At 61.9% G+C, this 25070-nt stretch overlaps 2 protein-coding genes across 2 annotated transcripts; one reads left to right on the top strand and one right to left on the bottom strand.

Annotated features, from left to right (window-relative positions):
- Positions 1-771: 771 nt before the first annotated feature.
- Positions 772-9950, top strand: MAMDC4 (MAM domain containing 4). Its single transcript, XM_012445195.2, has 27 exons — positions 772-893; positions 1514-1621; positions 1697-1870; positions 1957-2082; positions 2203-2333; positions 2418-2502; positions 2633-2758; positions 4018-4155; positions 4241-4329; positions 4419-4592; positions 4732-4816; positions 4912-5100; positions 5208-5324; positions 5498-5629; positions 6185-6301; positions 6380-6514; positions 6634-6767; positions 6835-7054; positions 7146-7283; positions 7467-7585; positions 7673-7763; positions 7907-8053; positions 8236-8370; positions 8521-8648; positions 8727-8835; positions 9357-9535; positions 9714-9950. Exons 1-27 carry the CDS (start codon positions 848-850, stop codon positions 9753-9755), a joined length of 3414 nt encoding a protein of 1137 aa, XP_012300618.2. The 5' UTR covers positions 772-847; the 3' UTR covers positions 9756-9950.
- A 1241-nt stretch (positions 9951-11191) lies between these two features.
- Positions 11192-16974, bottom strand: EDF1 (endothelial differentiation related factor 1). The gene is made up of 5 exons (XM_064366063.1): positions 16850-16974; positions 13562-13613; positions 12305-12465; positions 11915-12008; positions 11192-11420 (listed from the first exon to the last, which is right to left on the bottom strand). Exons 1-5 carry the CDS (start codon positions 16925-16927, stop codon positions 11359-11361), a joined length of 447 nt encoding a protein of 148 aa, XP_064222133.1. The 5' UTR covers positions 16928-16974; the 3' UTR covers positions 11192-11358.
- Between the last annotated feature and the right edge of the window lie 8096 nt (positions 16975-25070).

Here is a 25070-nt window from a genome sequence, read left to right as displayed (position 1 = left end):
GGGCCAGGGCTGGCTGTGCACAGGGCGCCCCTAACTGGCAGGCAGCCCCGCTCACAGGTTGGCTCACTGGTCGTCCAGGCAGCCTCTCTAGGCGGGCATTATCATGACCACGTTTTACAGACCAGGACGCTGAGGCTCAGTGACGCCACCTCTGAGTTCACACCGTGGGAAATCACAAATAGGGCCTGGGTCCAAATGCCACCCTCCTTCCCCAGCCCCGAAGAGCCCTGCCCTAAGTGTGGGTCTGTTCCATGAGGACCAGAAGCTTCTGGGCTCCCAGGGGCCCTGTGCCCGGCACCAGACAGCACCTGCCTGCTCAGGACAAATGGATGCTGGGGTGCCTGACACAGGCAGCTCCCCCGAGGCTGAGAGCGCAGCGGCTGGCTCTGGTGCACGCACTGGGCACTGGACTCCCACAGCTGGTGGACTGGTTGAGTCCTGGCCTTGGCCAGCACCAAGCTAGTGCCAGAGGCACAGCGAGAGGCCACGGCTGCCCATGCCCCCCACCCCACACTGCCTTACAGAATCCTGGTGGGGTGCCTGGGTCCCTCCCCATTCCAATGGGAGCCTCCCCTCCACTCCACCAGGCAAGGCAGGGCAGGGTGGAAGGGCCTGACCTTCAGTCTGATGGAGCCGGGCAGGTGGGAGCTGACCCTGGGTCAGGGGCCCTCTCCTGGGGCCGTTTCCACAGCCCACGCTTGGCACCGTCAGCACTGGGTGGGGCCGGGCCAAGGGGCCCTCCACTTAACAGCAGAGTCATCGCGTGGGGCCAGCGCAGGCTGGAACCGCACAGAGCTCCCTGTGCACCCCGCGTGGCTGTACTGGCCCTGCTTCCTCTGACCCAGCCATGCCTCTGCCCGGCCACCTGCTGCCCATCCTGGTCCTGTTCCTGGGTAAGTCGTCCGATCCCACTCCTGAAGCAGGACCGGGGGCTCTGGCTTCTGAGCCTGCCATCTGGGCGGTAGTGACAGGCACCAGGGTGATGCCTGAGCCCCGGAGGGAAGGAGGGCTGCCAGACACTGCCCTGGCCGACCCGCAGGCTGACCTGGCATCAGCCCATGGGGCCCTTGTGCCTGCCAAGCAAAGGAAGAGGCAAGACTCCCCTCCCAATCCGGGATGAGAGGGCTCAGGAGGTGCCCCCAGCTCTGCCACGCTTGCACTGGGTAGAGCCTGTGGAGGGCCCTGGGCCGCCACCAATGCCTCCCACTGGGGGTCACCCTCCCAGTGCCCAGTTCCTAGCTGGACACGCTGGGCTCCTGCTGCCTTTCTGGGGGTGCCCCATGGCAGGGTCCTCATCCCCACGCATACCCAGGCCCTTCGCCCGTCTCTTCAGGGCTGGAAACAGGAATGCGCTCCGCTTGGTCCTGGCGTAGAGCCGGGTGGGAGTTCTCTGTGGGTCCTGGCCCCTCCCTGCCCCATCTTCTGGTCTGAGGGGCTTCCCTGGACAGTCCTAGGCAGAGTAGGATGCTGGTCACCCTGCCCCCAGGCCACCTGGCTGTCACCCTCCCAGCAGGAGGGTCCCCAGGCTGGGCCTGGGTCCCCAACCATTGCAGGAGCCCCAGCCAGGCCTTGTGCAACTTCGTGTGTGACTGCGGGGACTGCTCGGATGAGGCCCAGTGTGGTGAGCCAGGGCCGGGCAGGCGGGCGGGGCCGGTGTGAGCATGGCCGGCACACGCCTGACCGCCCACCGTCCCAGGTTACCACGGGGCCTCGCCCGCCCTGGGCACCCCCTTCACCTGTGACTTTGAGCGGGACCCCTGCGGCTGGCGGGACATCAGCACCTCAGGCTACAGCTGGCTCCGAGACAGGGCAGGGGCCACGCTGGAGGGTCCCGGGCCTCGCTCAGACCACACGCTGGGCACCGACCTGGGTGAGGCCAGGGCGGGTCTCTGTGCGCCCCTGCCCCACCACCCTCCTTGCTTCCTGCCCCGTCTCCTGACCTCTCACCTGGGCCAGGATGGTACATGGCTGTCGGAACCCACCGAGGGAAAGAGGCCGCCACTGCAGCCCTGCGCTCGCCCACCCTGCGAGAGGCAGCCCCCTCCTGCGAGCTGAGGCTCTGGTACCACACGGCCTCTGGAGGTGTGCCCTGAACCCCCAAGGCCTGTGGGGGGTGCCCAAGGGGAGGGTGGGTGGCTCCAGGAGAGGCAGGGCCGCTGAGGAGGGGCAGGACTACAGCTGCCTGGGACCCCGACACTGCAGACGTGGCTGAGCTGCGGCTGGAGCTGACCCATGGCGCAGAGACCCTGACCCTGTGGCAGAGCACAGGGCCCTGGGGCCCCGGCTGGCAGGAGTTGGCAGTGACCACAGGCCGCATCCAGGGTGACTTCCGAGTGAGCTGGGGGTGTCTGGACGAGTGGGGGCCTTGGGGGGATCTGGGCCTTGACTTAGGTCCTGAGGGCCCCTGTTCTCTTCAGGTGACCTTCTCTGCCTCCCGAAACGCCACCCACAGGGGCGCCGTGGCTCTAGATGACCTGGAGTTCTGGGGCTGTGGGCTGCCCAGTAAGGCACCGCCTCTCCCTGTCCCCCACTGGGAGGGCCCCACCTGCCCCCGCCCCGCTCAGACCCTGTCTGCCCCCGAGTGCCCTCCCACTCCGGGGACTCCGTGAAGGGTTAACCCTGCCCCACCCAGCCCCCCAGGCCAGCTGCCCCCTGGGACACCACCACTGCCAGAACAAGGCCTGCGTGGAGCCCCAGCAGCTCTGCGACGGGGAGGACAACTGTGGAGACCTGTCTGATGAGGACCCACGCACCTGTGGTGAGGCCGGGGGGGTGCCCAGGGTGAGGCCGGGGGGGGGTGCCCAGGGTGAGGCCGGGGTGGGGGCCCAGGGTGAGGCCGGGGGGGACCCAGGGTGAGGCGGGGGGGGCCCAGGGTGAGGCCAGGGTGAGGCAGGGGGGCCCAGGGTGAGGCCAAGGTGGGCCCAGGGTGAGGCCAGGGTGAGGCCGGGGTGGGCCCAGGGTGAGGCGGGGGGGGCCCAGGGTGAGGCCAGGGTGAGGCGGGGGGGACCCAGGGTGAGGCCGGGGTGGGCCCAGGGTGAGGCCAGGGAGGGGCCCAGGGTGAGGCGGGGGGGGCCCAGGGTGAGGCCAGGGTGAGGCAGGGGGGCCCAGGGTGAGGCCGAGGTGGGCCCAGGGTGAGGCCAGGGTGAGGCAGGGGGGGCCCAGGGTGAGGCCGGGGTGGGCCCAGGGTGAGGCCAGGGTGAGGCCGGGGTGGGCCCAGGGTGAGGCCAGGGTGAGGCGGGGGGGACCCAGGGTGAGGCGGGGGGGACCCAGGGTGAGGCCGGGTGGGTGCCCAGGGTGAGGCCGGGGGGGGGTGCCCAGGGTGAGGCCGGGGGGGGCCCAGGGTGAGGCCGGGGTGGGGGCCCAGGGTGAGGCCGGGGTGGGGGCCCAGGGTGAGGCCGGGGTGGGGGCCCAGGGTGAGGCCGGGGGGGACCCAGGGTGAGGCGGGGGGGGGCCCAGGGTGAGGCCAGGGTGAGGCAGGGGGGCCCAGGGTGAGGCCGAGGTGGGCCCAGGGTGAGGCCAGGGTGAGGCAGGGGGGGCCCAGGGTGAGGCCGGGGTGGGCCCAGGGTGAGGCCAGGGTGAGGCCGGGGTGGGCCCAGGGTGAGGCCGGGTGGGCCCAGGGTGAGGCCAGGGAGGGGCCCAGGGTGAGGCAGGGGGCCCCAGCGTGAGGCCAGGGTGAGGCGGGAGGGCCCAGGGTGAGGCCGAGATGGGCCCAGGGTGAGGCCAGGGTGAGGCGGGGGGGGCCAGGGTGAGGCCGAGGTGGGCCCAGGGTGAGGCGGGGGGGGCCCAGGGTGAGGCGGGGGCCCCAGGGTGAGGCCAGGTGAGGCGGGGGGCCCAGGGTGAGGCCGAGGTGGGCCCAGGGTGAGGCCAGGGTGAGGTCGGGTGATCGGACGCCTCGGTGGGAGCCCTGGCACTCATCCGGGAGCGGGCACCTTGGATCCTTGGATGTTCCTTCTGGGGGCCACCCTGGAGCTGGGAAGTACTGCCTGGTGACCCCGACAACCTCACCTCCCGCCCTAGGCCAGCACACAGCCACCGACTTTGAGACAGGCCTGGGCCTATGGAGCCGCTCAGAAGGCTGGGCCCGGAACCACAGCGCTGGCAGTCCTGGGCACCCCGCCTGGCCGTGCCGTGACCACAGCCGGAACAGTGCGCAGGGTGAGGCCCACAGGGGACCCGGCCCGGGCCCCGTCCTCCGGCCACAGCCCAGTGGCCCCCGGCTCACGCCCGCCTTTTCCCGCAGGCTCCTTCCTGGTCTCCGTGGCCGAGCCTGGCAATCCTGCTGCGCTCTCCAGCCCCGAGCTCCAAGCCTCAGGCACCTCCAGCTGCTCGGTGAGACGGGCGGGGGCGGGGGGGGCTCACAGGGTCTCCCTGCTGGCTGCCCGGGTGCAGGGGCCCCCAACCAGCTCTTGGCTCCGCAGCTGGTCTTCTATTACTACCTGCACGGGTCCGAGGCCGGCTGCCTCCAGCTGTTCCTGCAGACTCTGGGGTCCAGCACCCCCCAGGCCCCGGTCCTGCTGCGGAGGCGCCGAGGGGAGCTGGGGACCGCCTGGGTCCGAGACCGAGTTGACATCCAGAGTGCCCACCCCTTCCAGGTGAGGAACAGCAAGAGGGTGGGGTCTGGAGAGCTGCGCTGTGGGCAGGGGAGGGGAGCCCACAGGGTGCCCGCTGTGGGTGGGCAGGGAGCAGCCCCAGGGGGCGTAGGCTGAGCGCCCCGAGCCATTCTGTCCTCAGATCCTCCTGGCCGGGCAGACAGGCCCGGGGGGTGTGGTGGGTCTGGACGACCTCATCCTGTCAGAGCACTGCAGACCAGTCCTGGGTGAGCCTGCTGACCCCTGCTGACCCCTGCTGACCCTGCCCTGCCCTGCGCAGCACCCCCGCCCCCTCCGCCTGACCCAAGCTCTGCCCCCACAGAGGTGTCCACCCCGCAGCCGCTGCCTCCTGGGCCCTGGGCCCCAGCCCCCGGGCCCCTGCCGCCCAGCTCTCGGCTCCGGGATTTCTGCCAGCAGGGCCATCTCGCCTGTGGGGACCTGTGTGTGCCCCCGGAACAGCTGTGTGACTTCGAGCAGCAGTGTGCAGGTGGCGAGGACGAGCAGGCCTGTGGTAAAGGGGCTCAGCATCCTGCAGACCTCCTGCTGCGGGCCAACGGGGCAGGGATGGGTGTGGGCCGGGTGGAGGTCTCTGCCATTCAGTGCCGCCTGCTGTTCCAGGAACCACGGACTTCGAGTCCCCCGAAGCCGGGGGCTGGGAAGACGCCAGCGTGGGGCGGCTGCAGTGGCGGCGGCTCTCAGCCCAGGAGAGCCAGGGAGCCGGTGCAGCTGCTACCGGTGAGGCCCACGCACCCAAGCCCGCTGGGGCCACAGCTCACCTGTGAGCAGTACCCTCTGAGGGGTCTCTGCTCTGGCCCTGCACTACAGAGGGTCTCTGGATTGGGGGTCCCCGAGGGAGAGAGTGGGGCCCTGGCAGGAATGGGGCTCTGAGCACCTCCCTCCTCCCCTAGGTCACTTCCTGTCTCTGCAGAGGGCCTGGGGGCAGCTGGGCGCTGAGGCCCGGGTCCTTACACCCCTGCTTGGCCCCTCTGGCCCCAGCTGTGAACTCCACCTGGCTTACCATCTGCAGAGTCGGCCCCGAGGTACCTCTGCCCTCCACGAGCTCCCCGGCCAGCCCCTGGGTGCTCCCTGCACAATGGGAGGGGTCTGGGGCCAATTGACCCAGTGTCCCCCGCCCTGCCGGCCAGGCTTCCTGTCACTACTGGTGGTGGACAGCGGCTCCCAGGAGCTGGCATGGCAGGCCCTGAGCAGCAGCGCAGGTGGCTGGAAGGTGGACAAGGTCCTTCTAGGGGCCCGCCGCCGGCCGTTCCGGGTGAGGAGGGCAGCCCAGAGCGGGGCTTCACGGGAGCGGACCCTCAGTTAACCATCCTCTTCCTCATCCCCCTTCCCCATGAAGCTGGAGTTTGTCGGTCTGCTGGACTTGGACGGCCCTGACCAGCAGGCAGCTGGGGTGGACAACGTGACCCTGAGGGACTGTAGCCCCATGGTGACCACCACGAGAGACAGAGGTCCCTCCTGCCCATCCCCCTTCCCACCCGGGCACTCCCCCTAGACCACCTCCAGGGACCCCAGAGCTGCCATCTCAGGGCTCTGGAGGGTGCCGGGGGATATGTGACGTCACCTGGCCCTGCCCCCAGAGGTCTCCTGTAACTTTGAGCGGGACACGTGCAGCTGGTACCCAGGTCACCTCTCAGATGCACACTGGCGCAGGGTGGAGAGCCGTGGCCCTGAGCGTGACCACACCACAGGCCGAGGTAGGATGGGCCACTCAGACGGGCAGCTTTCAGATGGGGGTGGGGCATCTCTACAGCTCAGCCCCATGTCCCCTGCAGGGTACTTTATGCTCCTGGACCCCACAGACCCCCCAGCCCGGGGCCACAGCGCACACCTGCTCTCCAGGCCCCAGGTGCCAGCAGCGCCCACGGAGTGTCTCAGCTTCTGGTACCACCTCCACGGGCCCCAGATTGGTGAGTGGGCCTGGGAGCAGGGCAGGGCCTGTGGGGAGGCCCCCAGGGGTTCAGTTCCCCCTCTGACACCCATGAGGCTCAGGAGAGAGGTGAGTTATGGACTGGTCCCCTCCTGGCAGGGACTCTGCGCCTGGCCATGAGACGGGAAGGGGAGGACACGCACCTCTGGTCACGGTCGGGCACCCATGGCAACCGCTGGCACCAGGCCTGGGCCACCCTCTCCCACCAGCCTGGCTCCCGGGCCCCGTACCAGGTGAGGCCTGGTGCCCAGGTGGGAGGACAGGGCAGGCCCCCAGCCGGCTGACACCCTCCACCCCCAGCTGCTGTTCGAGGGCCTCCGGGACGGATACCATGGCACCATGGCGCTGGACGACGTGGCCATGCGGCCTGGCCCCTGCTGGGCCCCTGATTACTGCTCCTTTGAGGACTCGGACTGTGGTTTCTCTCCTGGAGGCCAGAGTCTCTGGAGACGCCAGGCCAATGCCTCAGGCCACGATGCCTGGGGCCCCCCAGCAGACCATACCACGGAGACAGCCCAAGGTACAGGGGCCTGGCAGGGGCAGGGGGACCTGGCAGAGGCAGGGATCGAGGGGCTGGCCAGGGGCTGGCAGGCTGATGCTGGCACCTCCAGGGCACTACATGGTGGTGGACACGAGCCCAGACGCACTGCCCCGGGGCCAGACGGCCTCCCTGACCTCCAAGGAGCACAGGCCTCTGGCCCAGCCTGCTTGCCTGACCTTCTGGTACCACGGGAGCCTCCTCAGCCCAGGTGAGGGGCTCTGGGAGGGGGCCCCAGAGGTTCAGGGAAGCTTGGCCTGGCGTCCCCACCAGCCTTCTGCCAAGACCACTGGGGAGCCTCTTGTGCCCGCCAGACCAGGAAGCCCGGGAGCTCAGGGCCAGGGCATGCAGGCACTGTCCCCACACTGCTGAGCTGGGCTGCCCCTGTCGGCAGGCGCCCTGCAGGTCCACCTGGAGGAGGGCAGGAGGCACCAGGTGTTCAGCCTCAGTGCCCATGAAGGGCTTGCCTGGCGCCTGGGCAGCGTGGACGTGCAGGCCGAGCAAGCCTGGAGGGTGAGTGCTAGCTGGGGTGCCCCTCTCCCTCCCCATCCCCGAGGACTGCCTTGACCCGCTAAGGGTGCCCTGCCCTGTGCCCGCCAGGTGGTATTTGAGGCAGTGGGCGCAGGCGTGGCACACTCCTACGTGGCTCTGGATGACCTGCTCCTCCAGGACGGGCCCTGCCCTCAGCCAGGTGGGAGCCCTGCTGTGGCCCACGGTGGCACCAGATCCGGCCTCGACCCTGCTCTGGGGCCTGCCTGTCCCTTTCGTCCCCATAGTGGTGGCGGCCAGGGCTTGGGCCAAGCGCAGCACCACTCACCCAGCCATGCCTTGCAGGTTCCTGTGATTTTGAGTCTGGCCTGTGTGGCTGGAGCCACCTGGCCTGGCCCGGCCTGGGTGGATACAGCTGGGACTGGGGTGGGGGAGCCGCACCCTCTCGCTACCTCCAGCCCCCAGTGGACCACACCCTGGGCACAGAGGCAGGTACGTTCCGCTGGAGCCAGGTGAGGAGGGGACCCAGAAGCCACACATGGCCACCCGGCCTCCTGCTGCCCACCCGCAGGGCACACTCCCCATCCAGAGGAGGCCCGGCCCACCCAGCCTCTGCTTGGGCCCTGAGGGCTGGCTCTGCCCATCAGCTGGGCATCAGCCTCCTTTTGTTCCAGGCCACTTTGCTTTCTTCGAAACTGGCGTGCTGGGCCCCGGGGGCCGGGCCGCCTGGCTGCGAAGCGAGCCTCTACCGGCCACCCCAGCTTCCTGCCTCCGATTCTGGTACCACATGGGCTTTCCTGAGCACTTCTGTGAGTCTGGCTGGGCAATGGGTGCCCGGGCAGTGGGGGCAGCAGGGGTCCAGGAGCAGAGGTTGGGAAGGGGCCTCCCCACCCCACCCCCGGTGAGGTGTGCAGGTGTCCCAAGACCCCAGGCCTGACACACCCTGGCCCTGCTCTCAGACAAGGGGGAGCTGAGGGTGCTGCTACGCAGTGCCCAGGGCCAGCTGGCCGTGTGGGGCGCAGGCGGGCACCGTCGGCACCAGTGGCTGGAGGCCCAGGTGGAGGTGGCCAGCGTCAAGGAGTTCCAGGTGAGGCCGCCTGTCTGGGCCAGGAGCCTACCCCTCTTCCCCCCAGGGCCCACACAGATGCCTTTCCTTCTCCGTCAGATCGTGTTTGAAGCCACTCTGGGCGGCCAGCCAGCCCTGGGGCCCATTGGCCTGGACGACGTGGAGTATCTGGCTGGGCAGCATTGCCAGCAGCCTGTCCCCAGCCCGGGTGAGCCCTGGGCTGCAGTGGAGGCACTGGGGAGGGCCTGGGCGGCCAGCCTGGCACAGGGCTTGCTAGGCTTGCCAGCGTGTGGCCCTAGGAGCTGCGAGCACGCTGCACCGAGCCCATCCCCACTCCCTGCCCCACTCACCCCTGGGGCCACTGCTGGGATGCGCTGTCCCTGGGGCCTCCCTGCCTCCTTTGTGCCTACACCCAGGACAAGGTCTCTCTTGGAGGAGCCGCTAGCCGGGTCAGGGCAGTCACTGATTGACTGCTCTCACTGGGCGAGGGCAAGGATCTCGCCTGGGGCCATGAGCCCCGCCAAGTCTTTGGACAGCAGCTGCCTGCAAGCCAGGCCCCATCCTTGTGCTGGCAAAACCAATGCCCGCTGCCTCTGAAAAGGATGAACCCCAGGAGCCAGCAGAGGCTGATGGGATCAGGCAGCCCCAGGCTTGCTCCTCAGCCTCAGACATGGGGGACTGCTTTAGAGGACTCAAGTTCCTGGGCTCACTCGTCCCCACGACCCACAGGGGACACAGCCACACCTGTGTCAGTGCCAGCTGTGGTTGGCGGTGCCCTCCTGCTCCTCATGTTCCTGGTGCTGCTGGGACTTGGGGGGCGGCGCTGGCTGCAGAAGAGGGGGAGCTGCCCCTTCCAGAGCAACACAGAGGCCACAGCCCACGGCTTTGACAACATCCTTTTCAATGCAGTAGGAGCACCCTGGGGATGGGTGGGCAGGAGCCCCTGCGCTCAGTTGTGACCCTGGAGGGCGGGTAGTGGTGGGACACAACCCCCAGGGAGGAGCCCCCTCTGTGCAGGGCCCATCCTTGCCCTCCCTGCCCAGCCTCTCCAGCCACCACCGTCAAAGCTGCTCTTCCTCCTCCTAGGATGGTGTCACCCTCCCGGCATCTGTCACCAGCGATCCGTAGACCACCCCAAACAAGGCCCCGGCTCCTCACGTGACATCCAGCACTTGGTCAGACCCTGGTTGGGGACTGGACACCTGCCCCTGCCCAGACTGGGCCAGGCTGCAGGTCTCAGGACATGCTGAGGCCTGGGCGTCCCTTGCCGTGTCCTGAGTCTGTTCCTGTGTGAATAAACGCCCTGGCCCGTGAGGGCAGCCCGAGCTCCCAGGCTGAAGTCAGTGTGTCCACACTTCACCCGCCAGCGAGGGTGGGGGCTGGAGTGTTCCCAGAAGTGACCCAGGAATGTGCTGGGGGCACCTGCTTGCTTCTGGATGCAGCTCAGGAACCAGAGACAAGGGGACCCTCTCCGACCAGGACACAGACCCCCCTAGGACAGAGGCTGGGGTCCAGCCAGCTGGAGGCTCTGCCTACTGAGGACAACAGTGAAACTGACCCATAGGGTCAGGGACGTGCAGAGATGACCCTTAGGGCACAGGGCACATGGAGCAGGCCTGGATGGGAGAAGTGCCCTGGACAGGCCCACTCTCTGCAGTAGAGGCCTGAGCTGCCCCAGGGCTGCGGCTGAACCCTTCCCTTTGGCCCCCATGCCTGAGCAGGAGGTTGTCCCTGTGAAGCTGTGAGTGATCTGGGGCGCCAGCAGAGGACTACCATCCTGAAGCAGGGTCAACGTCACTCACCTCAGTCAGCTCGCAGCACTCTGGTCCTCCACGTGGGTGACCTGGGCAGCCCCGTGGGGAGGACTTGGTCTTGTGGCCTCTGAGGCCTGGCTGTGGGTGGCTGCCCCAGGGAGTGGGGGGAGGGTGGCAACACCAGAGCTGTGCAGCCAGGCTCCCCTCCTGCCCACAGGAGAGCCCCGCTCTGCCTCATGGACACACATCTGCCCCCAGGAGCCAGGCGGTGCTAGAGGGCACAGCATAGCACCCTCGCCAGCCACTGGGCTCCTGTCTGCCCTGGGGACTAAGTCCTAACAGAGAGTGGCGGTTAGGCGTGCCTAGAGTTGTCCCTCGTCTTCAGGTGCTGTGGGGCCGAGCAGTGCCCGCTACCTGTCCACGCAGATGTGCAAAGAGAAAATGACCCTGTAGGGACCTTGAGAGCCCCCGGCACCCCACTACCGGGCGCCAGTCATGGCGATTCACTGGCCTTCCCTATAACGAGGGGTCTGGGAGCTGAGGGCAGGACCGTATGACCTGCCCGGGCACCGAGGGCGGCAGTTTCTCCCAGTTTCTCTTTAGAGCCGCACCCAGTGGCACGGCTTCCCTTCCTTCCGCACCTCGGGCCCCCACCCCTCACCCACGTGTAGAGAGGTGCTCAGAGCTCCCTGAGGCCTCTGAGCCACAACCGCCACCAGGCAGACACCCGTAGGACAGACAGGAAGGCCGAGTTCTGCACCCTGATCTGAGGAACGTGACGCAGGGAGAAAAACAGTCAGCAGAAGCCAACGCTTTGCAAGGTTTCGTGTTTGACAGCAGGAATGGGCTGGGGAGGCCCCCACAAGCTGGAACCCTTGTTCCGCTCGGCCCGTGAGGAGACCCAAGGCGGTGCTGGCGGCCAAGGGGAACCCGCAGAGCGAGATCAGCTGGAGCGCACTGATTTCGAGGCTTTGTGTTCATTTCGCCCTGGGTCCCTTCTCGATGGGCTTTCCAATGTCCTTCCCCCGGAGCTTGAGGCCTGAAATGAGCCACAACCACCGGCCACTGCAGCGCCAGCTCCCTCCCGCCCCCACGCCACCCCCGTTCCTCACGGGGCTCTCAGCACAGGAGCGGTCCCGGGTCTCACATCTAATCTTTAAGAGGATGAGTCTGATCATCCTTGACAGCAGAACACGAGACCCTTCTCCGGGAGAACCAGAGCCAGGGTCCTCTGCAGAACCAGCTTCCGGCCCCATGTGCCAGGGCCCGGTCCCACTGTGCTCAGGCTCAGAGAGCCTCGCCAACAGCACAGGCTGAAGGGACTGGCCGGGACGCCACTCGCTCTTGAGGAGTTCCTGAGGCCTGCAGAGCCCCCACCATTCCTTAGTCTGTACTGCCTGGAGAAGCAAAGCTCCAGAATCCAGACAACAGGGGACCCCAGGGCCGTCTTCAACGCCCGAGCCCAGCTCTCACCAACCCCAGCTGGGAGCAGGTGGCCTCCCTGCCCAGGCCAAAGAGTGGAGGGACACTCACCGATGGCCCGCTCGATTTTGCCCAGCACCTGGTTATTGGGGATGGCCCGTCCACTCTCATAGTCCGCGATCACCTGTGGCTTCTCGTTGATTTTCTAAAGAGAAGATGTGCTTTATACACACCGGCTCCACTAGGACGTGCTGTGAACCAGGCGGGACACCCCGCAGGGCGCCACCTTCCAGAAGCGTCACCCGAGAACAACCACTTCTGGGGCCCCTGGGGCGCACAGCCACATGCAGCCGGGTCTCCGTGAGAGACCGTGACAGCCCGGCGGACCTGGCTTCCCCAGGCACTCCCTGCAGGAGCACCAGGTGGGTGGAGTCCGCCCGAGCGCTGGCCACCCCCTCCCCAAGCCGACAGCCCCGGGAGGAGTGAGAGCCGGCGCCTCACCGTGGCCAGGTCCTTCTGCGTGAGCCCCTTGCTCTGCCGACCCTGCTGGATCACTTTGCCCACCTCCAGGGTCACCCTGTCATGGTGCAGCTCCTCCGTCTCCCGGTCCAGCTTGGCTGTGTTCTTGGTGATAGAATGCTGTTTGTTCTGGCCAGCAGCCCCTGGAGTCAGTGTGAGGCAAGAGCAGAGAAGAGAGTTTGGAATTAGCCTGAAAAAAAACAATTTCAGAGTGGTAACCAGACCCCAGAGGCTGCCTGAGCCCAGGGACATGGGAAACCAGGCTGTCAGACGTTTGCAGACCTCAGGGCATGGTCTTCCAGAGTTTTCTCTCAGTTATGGGGACAGGCAGCTGCACTCGTGCCAACCAGAGCTGCTCTGGGAAGATCACTGCCTCCCAGGGCTCGGCCGGCATCGGTGCGGGCAGACGTGCAGCTGACAACGTCCGTGGGGGCACCGCCCACACCGCCCACGGTGTCCCCACCGCCCACACCGGCACACACCGCCCACACCGCCCACACCGCCCACACCGGCACACACCGCCCACACCGGCACACGGCCCACACCGGCCACAGTGCCCCCACCGCCCACACCACCCACACCGCCCACACGGCCCACACGGCCCACACGGCCCCCACCGCCCACACCGCCCCCACCGCCCACACCGCCCACACGGCCCACACCGCCCACACCGGCACACGGCCCACACCGCCCACACAGCCCACACCGCCCACACCGGCACACGGCCCACACCACCCACACTGCCCACACCGGCACACAGCCCACACGGCCCCCACCGCCCACACCGGCACACGGCCCACACCGGCCACAGTGCCCCCACCGCCCACACCGCCCACACCGGCACACACAGGCCACAGTGCCCCCACCGCCCACACCGGCACACGGCCCACACGGCCCACACGGCCCACACCGGCACACAGCCCACACGGCCCACACCGGCCACAGTGCCCCCACCGCCCACACCGCCCACACCGGCACATGGCCCACACGGCCCACACGGCCCACACCGGCAGACAGCCCACACCACCCATACCGCCCACACCAGCACACAGCCCACACGGCCCACACGGCCCACACCGCCCACACCGGCACACGGCCCACACGGCCCACACCGCCCACACCGGCACACGGCCCACACCGCCCACACCGGCCACACCGGCCCACGGCCCACACGGCCCACACCGGCACACGGCCCCCACAGCGCAGCCCCGTTGTGAAGACGGAAACACGAGCACCTACATTTCTTGGAAGTCTCCACATCTTCTCCTCGTCTCTGTGCTGCTAAGATCGCCTAGAAAACGAGAAGATGTTAGTTGGTCAAAATGAACTTCGGCAGTGTCCAGCACACACCAATTCAGGCCAGCTTTTAGCCAGTTAGCACACTGCTGAGGACGAGTAGTGCCCAAGGCCTGATACGCAGTGCTGTGTTCAACTACCCAAGCTCAACTGGGCACCGTGGCTCACGCCTATAATCCCAGCACATTGGTAAACCGAAATAGGAGGATCACTTGAGCCCACGAGTTCGAGACCAGCCTGGGCAACACAGCAAGATCCTGCCTCCACATAAAAATTAAAAAAATTGGCCGGGCGTGGTGGCTCACAAGGTCAAGAGATTGAGACCATCCTGGACATGGTGAAACCCCGTCTCTACTAAAAAAAAAAATACAAAAAATTAGCTGGGCATGGTGGTGCGTGCCTGTAATCCCAGCTACTCGGGAGGCTGAGGCAGGAGAATTGCCTGAACCCGGGAGGCGGAGCTTGCGGTGAGCCGAGATCGCGCCATTGCACTCCAGCCTGGGTAACAAGAGTGAAACTCCGTCTCAAAAAAAAAAAAAAAAAAATTAAAAAAATGGCCAGGCATCCTGGTGCAAGCCTGTAGTCCCAGCTGATAGGTAGGCTATGGCAGGAGGATCATGAGCCCAGGAGTTTGAGGCTGTGGCAGACTATGATGCCACTGCACTCCAGCCGGGGTGACAGAGTAAGAGACACTTTCTAAACATAACAAAACCCCAAACTCATTATACAAAAGCCTCTACAATCAAACATCCAGGAAACTCACAATACACTGCTACTAAGAGAACATCACTTCCTTTGCTGTTGAGAATCAAACACTAAGGGCTTTTTTGTTTTTTTGAGACGGAGTCTCGCTCCATCACCAGGCTGGAGTGCAGTGGCGCGATCTCGGCTCACTGCAACCTCCGCCTCCCGGGTTCAAGCAATTCTCCTGTCTCAGCCTCCCGAGTAGCTGGGACTACACGTGCACACCACCATGCCCAGCTAAATTTTGTATTTTTAGTAGAGACGGGGTTTCACCATGTTGGCCAGGATGGTCTCGATCTCTTGCCCTCGTGATCTGCCCGCCTCAGCCTCCCAAAGTGCTGGGATTACAGGCGTGAGCCACCGTGCCCAGCCTAAGGGCTTTTTTTTTAAGAGTCGTGGTCATGCTATGTTGCCCAGGCTGGTCTGGAACTCCTGGGCTCAAGTGTTTCTCTGGCCTCAGCCTCCCTCCTGAATAGCTGGTATGAACTAGTGGGTTCTTTTTGAGAAATCATATTAAGCATAGATTTACTTTCTGCTGGACCGCACTGCAAAAGCAGGAAGGAACACCAAACGCTGGCCTGGTGCCGCCTTCCTCCCCAACTCTGGCTCCTAGTAACACAGAAATGACGCATCGCATGGAAGCCTGCAGGCTCTCCAGAAGCATCAGCAGTAACAGAGATGCCATTGGACCTGCAGTCACTGAATATTAATATCATGCATTTCTGGACATTTTTAACACTTCAGAGACGTGACTTGTGGGGCATCCTAACTGTTACGTGTTCACAGATGCAACTGTTTCCGTGACTTCTAGCTTGTGGCCATTAAGTTTCCTTTAACAGAGGCTGGGCGCGGTGGCTCACGCCTGTAATCCCAGCACTTTGAGAGGCCGAAGTGGGCGTATCATGAGGTCAGGAAATTGAGACCATCTCGGCCAACGTGGCGAAACCCCGTCTCTACTAAAAATACAAAAATTAGCCGGGCGTGGTGGCGTGCGCCTATAGTCCCAGCTGCTCGGGAAATTGAGGCAGAATTGCTGGAACCTGGGAGGTGGAGGCTGCAGTGAGCCGAGATGTCAACATGGCACTCCAGCCTGGGTCACAGAGTAAGACTCTGTCTCAAAAAAAAAAAAAAATTTCCTTTAAAAGAAAAGGAGAGTGGGCCGGGCGCAGTGGCTCACGCCTGTAATCCCAGGACTTTGGGAGGCTGAGGTGGGTGGATCACGAGGTCAGGAGTTCTAGACCAGCCTGTCCAACATAGTGAAACCCCATCTCTACTAGAAATACAAAAATTAGCCGGGCCATGGTAGCACACGCCTGTAATCGCAGCAACTAGGGAGGCTGAGGCAGGTGAATCACTTGAACCCAGAAGCAGAGGTTGCAGTGAGCCAAGATCATACCACTGCACTCCAGCCTGGGCGACAGAGTGAGACTTTGTCTCAAAAAAAAGAAAAGGAAAGTGAATTTGGTTTTGACTGTGCAACCAATAAGGGCAGGGCAGACCAATGAATACCTGTCACCAGAGCCCAGCACATCCTGGCCAGTGGCCTCAAAGGCTTCAGCCCTAGGCCGCCCGAGGGTATGCATGAGGCAGAGGCGGGGCCTGAACTGTCCCTGCTGTTTCATCAGACTCACAGCTGATCCTCGGCTCCAACAGCCACCCCGTAACCTCCTGACACACTACTACTCAGGGCACAGCCGTCTTCCACCCGAGCAACTGGGGGAGGCAGGGTCCACCTGCTCATGGGGTCCCTAGACTCCCCAGACCTGGGGCAGCATCTGACCAGCAGAACCAAGCAGGCCCCAGGCAGAGAGAAAGCTCTCAGGGAGGAACCGATCCCCTGTCCTCAACTCCTACTCAGCTCACCGGCCTCTGTCCCAGTCACGCAGTCTCCCGCCCCAGGCCCTCCACCGCTGTCCACTGGCCCCCAGCCCTATCCCAACCCCAGTTCCCCACCCTCACCGCTGTTCCTGTCCTAAAGCCTGTCCCCCACTCTCGTCCCTGTCCTCCCAAGCCCCGTCCCCACCTCCATCCCTCCCCCTGTTCCCGTGCCCACCCTGGTCCTCTGTCTCCTACCCTCACACGAGGCCGCCAGCCTTGTCCCCGCCCCCGGCCCCACCTCCTGCATCTGTCCTCACACCTGTCCCCACCAACAGCCCCTGCCCCTATCCCCTCCGCGCCCCACCCTGGCACTGGTCCCAGCCCTATCGCCTGCCCCTTGCCCGTCCCGTCCCCTGCCCCGCTCCTTGCCCTGTCGCCCGCACCCCGCCTCCATCCCCACCTGGGTCCGCCCCCCACCTTCCCACCCGGTCCTGGCCCAGTCCTCCCACCGCTGCGATCCGCCGCGCCCCTCGAACCCCGTCCTTCCCCCGGCACCCCAGCCTCGTCCGCGTACCCCGCGCCCTGTCCCGGTCCCCGCCCGCCCTTCCCGGAGCCCCCCGCCCCACGGTCCGCGGCTCCGGCCCGGCCGCTCCTCAGTCAGCGAAGCACCTGCTTGGACTTGGCCTGGGCGGCCGTAGGGCCCTTCTTGCGCAGCACCGTCACCGTGTCCCAGTCGCTCTCGGCCATGGCGGGCGAAGGCGGGCGTCCCTCCGACGGCTCGGCGGTAGCTGCTACGGACCCAGCGCGGTGACGCGACGTCCCCCGGCACCTCCCCGCTTCCGGCGGCCGAGCCGCGGCCCCGCCCCCGGCTCCCACTGGCTGGCGACTCGCGGGGGCGGGCCTTCCCGTGCTCGGGGCCAATCGGCGCTCGGCTCGTCTCAGGGACGCCGCGGCCGCGCTCCGGCGGCGTGGGGAGGGGGACGTCGCGGCCCGGCCTGGCGAGGCGCGGCGGCCCCGGGGGGCGCGGGTCGGGAGGACGCCAGAGCCGGGCCCCACGGTCTCCGAGCACACGCGGATGGCGGCGGCGGCGCCCCAACCCGCAGGACCCGGGCCCCGCACCCCGGCCGGGCCTGCGGGCGGAGGGAGCGCGCGGCCTCCGCTCTCGCGCTGGGCCGTCCCGCTTTGTTTTGCGCCTGCGCGGCTGGGGGCTGTGCTCTAGGACGAGGCCCCCGGGGCCGACGTGCGGTGCGGGGTGCGGCTGTTTTTAAGAAAAAGAATGCGAAACTATGACAGTATTGGTTGCCAACCTGAATGGTCTTGCATATGTGTATTTTCTGTAACGTGTAAAGCGTATCTGTTACACGACAATAATTCTGTATTATCGTACTTGGCGGTCGTTGTGTGTAATGAGAAAAGTCAAGTTACACATTATTATCGAACAACCTTTCTAGGTTTTTATCTTTATAGACGGGGTCTCGCTCTGTAGCCCACGCTGGAGCACGGCGGCGCTGTCCCAGCTCACTGCAGCCTCCACGACCTGGGCTCAAGCCATCCTCCGGCCTCAGTCTCCCGAACGGCCCTCGCGCCTGGCTCATGTTTGTATTTTGTGGGATAGAGATGGGGACTCCGTGTTGGCCCTGGCTGGAACTCCTGAGCTCGACTGATTCTCCCGCCTCCGCCTCCCGAAGCCTGGGACTGCAGGCGCGAGCCACCGCTGAGCCAAACTGTCACTACTGACTTTGGGCTTTGAATGGATGCGCTCCCTGGAGCAGTTACAGGTTTACGCTCCACAAGCAAGAGTCCCGATAAATGCAGTCCCCATCCAAAGAGAAAACGGAAACGAACGCTGCATTAAATCGGAACCGCTGCATTCCCAAGTGCACTCCTCAGAGGAGACAGCTCCTTCTAAGCAGGCAGTGGGAAGCTGAATCCTGCCGCTTTTCACACTGGATGATTGGAAGAAACTTGCGGACCCACTGCTGGCTCTGTGCGTACAAACCTGGCTTCTCTGCTCCCCTCGGACTTCCAGCACCAGGCTCGGTTCCCCTAAGGACTCCAGAGCCTCAGGCGGCCAACAAGGATGCGAATGAACTGCATGAAAATACCCCGTGAAGCCCCTTCTGCCACGGCAGCCATGGCTCTTCACGACCCCGTGGCCGTGGGCCTCAACAGGGGCCACAAGGTGACCAGAACGTGAGCGAGCCCGGGCACAGCCTCCGCGTCTCACCGAACACACCAAGTTCATGCCGGAGGTGATCGGGGTGTGTGGCTTTGCCTTCTACGAGCGGTGCGCCGCGGAGTTCCTGAAAGTCTCCAAGGACAGACCCTCAAGTTCATCAAGAAGAGGAAGCGGGAGGAGCCGGGCAAGGTCCTGGCCGCCATGACGAAAGCCGCTGCCAAGAACAGCGGAGCCCCTTGCCCTCTCCCTGAAGTAAAAAACAGCTGGACAGAAAAAATACCTCACAAACCCTGATGACCGGCTGTGTCTACACTCAAGTCCCCCTTGGTTGGGTGCCAGAAATGCTTGTAGTCCCTCCAGTGCCACCAGCCCCCGGGAGTGTGACGAAGGCGGCGCTGGCCTGGAAAAGGCGGCCTTGTGAACGCGGCAGCTCAGGCCTCCTGTGTGACAAACAGCCAACACCTGACCTGAACCATTGGCGGCCCTTCTCGGAGACTTCGAGACCCAGGCAAGTGGGGCTGAGCTATCTCTAGTGAGCCTGGGCTGGGGGAGAGGGGACCTCTGCAGGTGTCCACCAGGACAGCCGCTGTCCCGTCTGACCCTCCGTCACGAGTCCAGGCCCGATGCCACAAGCTGCCTGTGCTGTCTTTGGCAGTCCCTGCACCAAAGCATGATGGCTACAGATGTCTGTGTGAGGTTGTCCTCTGCACATTCTGTCCCTCCCTGGGGTCATCTGGACGCACTCCCTCCTATTCCGGGATTCTTCCAACTTACTCAGGGCCCAGAGCAAAGCAGCTGGCATGAGAAGCCGCTCTGGGAGGTCTGTGCGCCTCTCAGACCTCACTGGAGATGTCACATCACCGTCTGTCTACCAGAGTTATCCGTTTAGCTTCACGCATGGAGAAAAGACAATTCCAAAGCCTTCTCATTTCCGTCTGCAGGGCTCAGCGTCTCTCTGGGATCATCTCCCTCCAGCCTTTCTCCATCCTTTCAGGACCATCCGCTGTGGTTTTATCTTGCACGTAACTGAAAATGTCCGTTTTCCCTCATGAAGGAAACACTGTTGTCTAAATGTCATCCCGTCGTCTGCCGGCTTCCATCGTAGACAGTGAGAATCAGTGATCAGTCATTTGTGTCCTGGCTCCCCAGCAGGTTATGTGACAAAATGACGTGGCTTCTGGCTCTTTCAAGACTGTCCCTTTGTCTTCAGGTTTGTTTTTTGGTTTTTTTTTTTTGAGACGGAGTTTCGCTCTCGTTCCCCAGACTGGAGTGCAATGGCGCGATCTCGGCTCACCGCAACCTCTGCCTCCTGGGTTCAGGCAATTCTCCTGCCTCAGCCTCCTGAGTAGCTGGGATTATAGGCACACACCACCATGCCCAGCTAATTTTTTGTATTTTTAGTAGAGATGGGGTTTCACCATGTTGACCAGGACAGTCTCGATCTCTTGACCTTGTGATCCACCCACCTTAGCCTCCCAAAGTGCTGGGATTTCAGGCGTGAGCCACCGCGCCCGGCCCTGTTTTTTTTTTTTTTTTGAGACAGGATCTCACTCTGTTGCCCAAGCTGGAGTGCAGTGGCACAATCACAGCTCACTGAAGCCTTGACCTCCGGAGTGTTAAAACGTGTGTGCTGAATGAAGGCTTGTGTGAGAACAAGGCTGCCGATTCACCTGGGTGCAAGCGGGCTGAGGCCAAAGCGAAGGGCGTTGGGATAGGAGGTGGTTTTATAGGTTTGGGATGGGCCGTGGAACGTACAGTTTAGGGCAGTTTTTTGCAAGTCACGGGGTTGGCCAAGGTCAGTGACACAGTCCAATGTCCTTGTCAATTGAGGCCCCAATAAGAAACACTAGGGAATGTCTCAGAGTTAAGCAGGCACCACAGGGCTTGGTCATTCTTCCTCTTTCCATGCTCTTACAGCCACTTCAGGTTCTCTAATTCCCGAAAGCCCTCCAGAGGGATACGTGCAGCTCATGGCGGTCGCCATGTCATCCACGGTGTGGTCAGACCTTACACTGAGCTCGTGATCTTCCCGCCTCAGCCTCCCAAAATATTGGAATTACAGGCATGTTCCAACACCCCTGGCCTGATCTTCAGTTTTTCTTTTTTGTATTTTTAGTAGAGATGGGGTTTCACCATGTTGGCCGGACTGGTCTCGAACTCCTGACCTCCTGATCCGTCCGCTTCGGCCTCACAAAGTGCTGGGTTTACAGGCATGAGCCACCGCTCCCAGCCCTTTTTTTTCCTTTTAATTTTCATTTATTTATTTTGAAATGGAGTTTCACTCTTGTCATCCAGGCTGGAGTGCAGTGGCATGGTCTTAGCTCACTGCAACCTCCACCTACCAGGTTCAAGCAATTCTCCTGCCTCAGCCTCCTGAGTAGCTGGGGTTTTTATAATCACAACACTGAGCTAATTTTTATAATTTTAGTAGAGACGGGGTTTCACAACGTTAGCCAGGCTGGTCTCAAACTCCTGACCTCAGATGATTCACCCGCCTTAGCCTCCCAAAGTGCTGGGATTCCAGGTGAGCCACTGCACCTGGCCAGTTTATACCTGTTACTTATCAAATTTTTGCAGAAGTATAACTCCCAACAAAAGAATGCTGGCCCCTCACTTTGAGATGACAGCAGAAGACCGTGGAGCAGACAAAACGGAGCTTAGTAACAGACTCCAGGCTGACCGTGCCTGAGAACACTCTCCTCACACCACCGTGCTGCTCAACTGTGGCCAAAAGGATTTTGACACTGGCTCCTAGATGCCAATCGCTCCCCTCAGTGTGGGACGAGGTCAGCAACCGGGACAGGCCTATCCCGGCACATCAAACCAAATGAAGGGCATTAACCCTATCTGCAGGCCGGGAACGGTGTAATCACGCCTGGAATCCCAGCACTTCGAGGGGCCAAAGCAGGTGGATCACTTGAGTGCAGGAGTTCAAGACCAGCCTGGACAACATAGGGAAACCCCATCTCTACAAAAAATAAAAACATTAGCTAGGCATGGTGGTGCACACCTGTGGTTCTAGCTACTTGGGAGGCTGAGGTGGGAGAATGGCTTGAGCCCGGGAGGTCGAGGCTTCTGTAAGCCAAGATCACACCATTGCACTCTGGTGACAGAGCGAGACCCTGTCTCAAAAAACAAAACAGTCTGGGTGTGGTGGCTCACACCTGTAATCCCAACACTCTGGGAGACCGAGGAGGGCGGATCATGAGGTCAAAAGATCGAGACCATCCTGGCCAACAAGGTGAAACCCCGTCTCTACTAAAAATGCAAAAATTAGCTGGATGCGGCGTACACCTGTAGTCCCAGCTACTCAGGAGGCTGAGGCAGGAGAACTGCTTGAACCCGGAGGTGGAGGTCACAGTGAGCCGAGATCGTGCCACTGCACTCCAGACTGAGCTACAGAAAAAGATGCCACCTCAAAAACAAACATGGAGCTGGAAAAGGCCATGAAGAGAGGGTTCTTGGTGGGGTGTGGTGGCTCATCCCTATAATAGCAGCACTTTGGGAGGCCGAGGCAGGTGGATCACCTGAAGTCAGGAGTTCGAGACCAGCCTGTCCAACATGGTAAAACTTCGTCTCCACTAAAAATATGAAAATTAGCTGGGCATGGTAACACACACCTCAAATCCCAACTACTACTTGGGAGGATGAGGTGGAAGAATCACTTGAACTTGGGAGGTGGAGGTTGCAGCGAGCTGAGATGTCACCATTGCACACCAGCCTGGGAGACAGTGGGACTCCATCTCAGAAACAAAAAAAAAAAAGAAAAGGATCTCATGCTTGTGTGCCTGATAACAAAAAATGACTCTACAAAATCTGTAACACAAAGGTTACTACAAACTTACACAACAAATATTTTTGTAAGGATGTCCGCCAGCAGCCGCCCGTTCAACCTTGGGCTGACATTGCCCTTGTACCTGAACTTTGTAGCCAAGAATAATGGTTTCAAATCAATTATGTAATCCTCGTTTGTTTTCCTCTCCCTCCTCGAATGGACACGCTGTTTGCTAAGGCACCGCGTTCCTGATGCAGCGTGCTGCTCCCTAATAAACACCTTTTCTTTTTTTTGTTGTTTTTTTGAGTTTCACTCTGGAGTGCAATGGTGTGATCTCGGCTCAGTGCAGCCTCTGCCCCCACACGTTCAAGTGATTCTCCTGCCTCGGCTTCCCAAGTAGCTGGGATTATAGGTACCTGCCACCACGCCCGGCTAATTTTTGTAATTTTAGTAGAGATGGGGTTTTACCATGTTGGCCAGGCTGGTCTCAAACTCCCGACCTCAGGTGATCCACCCGCCTCATCCTCTCACAGTGCTGGGATCCCAGGCGGAGGCACGGCGTCCGGCCTCAGCATCTTTTCTTTTAGAGAGCCCGCTCGCTCTCCCTCTCTGCCATTTCAGTTGACAGGTCACACTTTTTTCGTTTTTTTCTTTTCTTTTTTTTTGGAGACAGAGTCTTGCTCTGTCACCCAGGCTGGAGTGCAGTGGCACAATCTCGGCTCACTGCAACCTCTGCCTCCCGGGTTCAAGCAATTCCCTGCCTCAGCCTCCCGAGTAGCTGAGATTACAGGTGCCTGCCACCATGACTGCCTAATTTTTGTATTTTTAGTAGAGACGAGGTTTCACCGTCTTGGCCAGGCTGATATTGAACTCCTGACCTCGTGATCCACCTGCCTCGGCCTCCCAAAGTGCTGGGATGACAGGTGTGAGCCACTGCACCTGGCCTGCAGTTTGTTTTGTTTTATTTTGATACGGAATCTTGCTCTGTCGTTCAGGCTGGAGTGCAATGGCTCAATCTCGGCTCACTGCAACCTCTGCCTCCTGGGTTCAACCAATTCTCCTGCCTTAGCCTCCTGAGTAGCTGGGATTACAGGTGTGTACCATCATGCCCGACTAATTTTTTGTATTTTTAATAGAGACGGGGTTTCACCATGTTGGCCAGGCCGGTCTCGAACTCCCTACATCAGATGATCCACCCGCCTCAGCTTCCCAAAGTGCTGGGATTACAGGCGTGAGCCACCGCCCCCCGCCCGTTTGTCTTTCAGTGACCCCACTTCATCCTGCAAACCAGAGGGTAGGCCCAAAGGGTAGATTTTAACTAACAAAGTTCATGGGAAGTCCATTTGCTTCCTATTGTTCCTATGTGCTAGCTGTCTAAATGGCTCTGCTGGACTGGGGGCTAAATGGTGGCTGTGGCGACTGCTGAGTTCTCACGGAGAAGTCAGCTTTGCAGGGCACACGTCAAACACCTGTGCTGGGTGCACTCAGTGGCTCACGCCTGTCATCCCAGCACTTTGGGAGACCTGAGGTCAGGAGTTTAAGATCAGCCTGGCCAACATGGCAAAACCCTGTCTCTACTAAAAGTGCAAAAATTAGCCGGGTATGGTGGTAGGCACCTGTAATCTCAGCTACTTGGGAGGCTGAAGCAAGAGAATCACTTGATCCCTGGGAGGTGGAGGTTGCAGTGAGCCAAAATCACGCTATTGCATTCCAACCCGGGCAACAGAACGAGACTCCGTCTCAAAAAAAGAAATAAAAGAAATAAAAAGGGCTGGGCTCGGTGGTTTACACCTGTAATCCCGACACTTTGGGAGGCTGAGGTGATTGGATCACCTGAGGTCAGGAGTTCAAGACCACCCTGGCCACCATGGAGAAACCCTGTCTTTACTAAAAATACAAAAACTAGCTAGGCGTGGTAGCACATGCCTGTAATCCCAGCTGCTCGGAAGGCTTTGGCAGGAGTATCGCTTGAACCTGGGAGGTGGAGGTTGCAGTGAGCCGAGACTGTGCCATTGCACTCCAGCCTGGGCCCAGGGCAACAGAACGAGATTCCGTCTCAAAAAAACCAAAAAGCAAACCTGAGCTGCACTAAGCACCCTGTTCTCATGGAAGCCAGCTGCACGCTTTGTTTCCGGGGGAAATTCCTGACACTTGGATTCGGGGTGCATTTCCTGGTGGAACTCTGTGCTCTGGCTCATATCTTTGACAGCAAAACAGGAAATTAGCTGTATGATCATCACTGTGTGGGGCCACTTGAACTTTTCACTTGACTTTACAACTTTTTTGACGGCAGAGACACCCAAAGGTCACTAGGATCACCTTGAAAGAAACAAAGACACAGATGGAATCACAGTGTCCAGAGTGTCCTGCGAAGTGGAAGTTTATAAACCTCCCCCAAACAGCATGTCCTGTGAAGAGAGCCAGGGTAGCCCACCCGCTCTGGGGGGATCAGCAGCAAGGCTGCTGTGAACTTGGGTGAACTCCAGGGAAGCGAAACCACGATAGGGGAATGTGCATGGCTAGGAGAAGAGCAGACGGACCTGGAGAAAGATAACACTGACCTTGCTGCAAGATCGTTGTCGGCTGAAGTGCAAGATCGTTGTCGGCTGAAGTATGTGAACTGAAGTGTGAGGATTATAACCACGGGCTGTTCTGGGTAACTGCACCGACCCTCTGCTGTGTGCTTTGTGAACATATGAAATAAAGTCCTCTGAGACAGGTCCGGCCCGGAGAAACTGACATCCTCACTTTCCCGGACCGCCCGGCCCAGCTTTCTCTATGTCTGTCTCTGCGTCGTCGTAATCCCCCACTGTTCCCTCTTAGGTCTTTGAGCCCTCGTGCAGCACCGGATGCAGTGTGCGCCAGAGTCCTGTGATCCAGGTTCTTCCTAACTTTGTGGATCTGTGGCTTTCAGTGAAAGAAAATTTTCAAAATTC

The sequence above is a fragment of the Aotus nancymaae genome, unplaced genomic scaffold, assembly GCF_030222135.1.
Source record: "Aotus nancymaae isolate 86718 unplaced genomic scaffold, 86718_ANA_hifiasm-v0.15.2.pri h1tg000063l, whole genome shotgun sequence".
NCBI lineage: Eukaryota > Metazoa > Chordata > Mammalia > Primates > Aotidae > Aotus > Aotus nancymaae.
The sequence above is the reverse complement of the archived record's forward strand: the minus strand, read 5'-3'. Positions and strand labels throughout refer to the sequence as shown.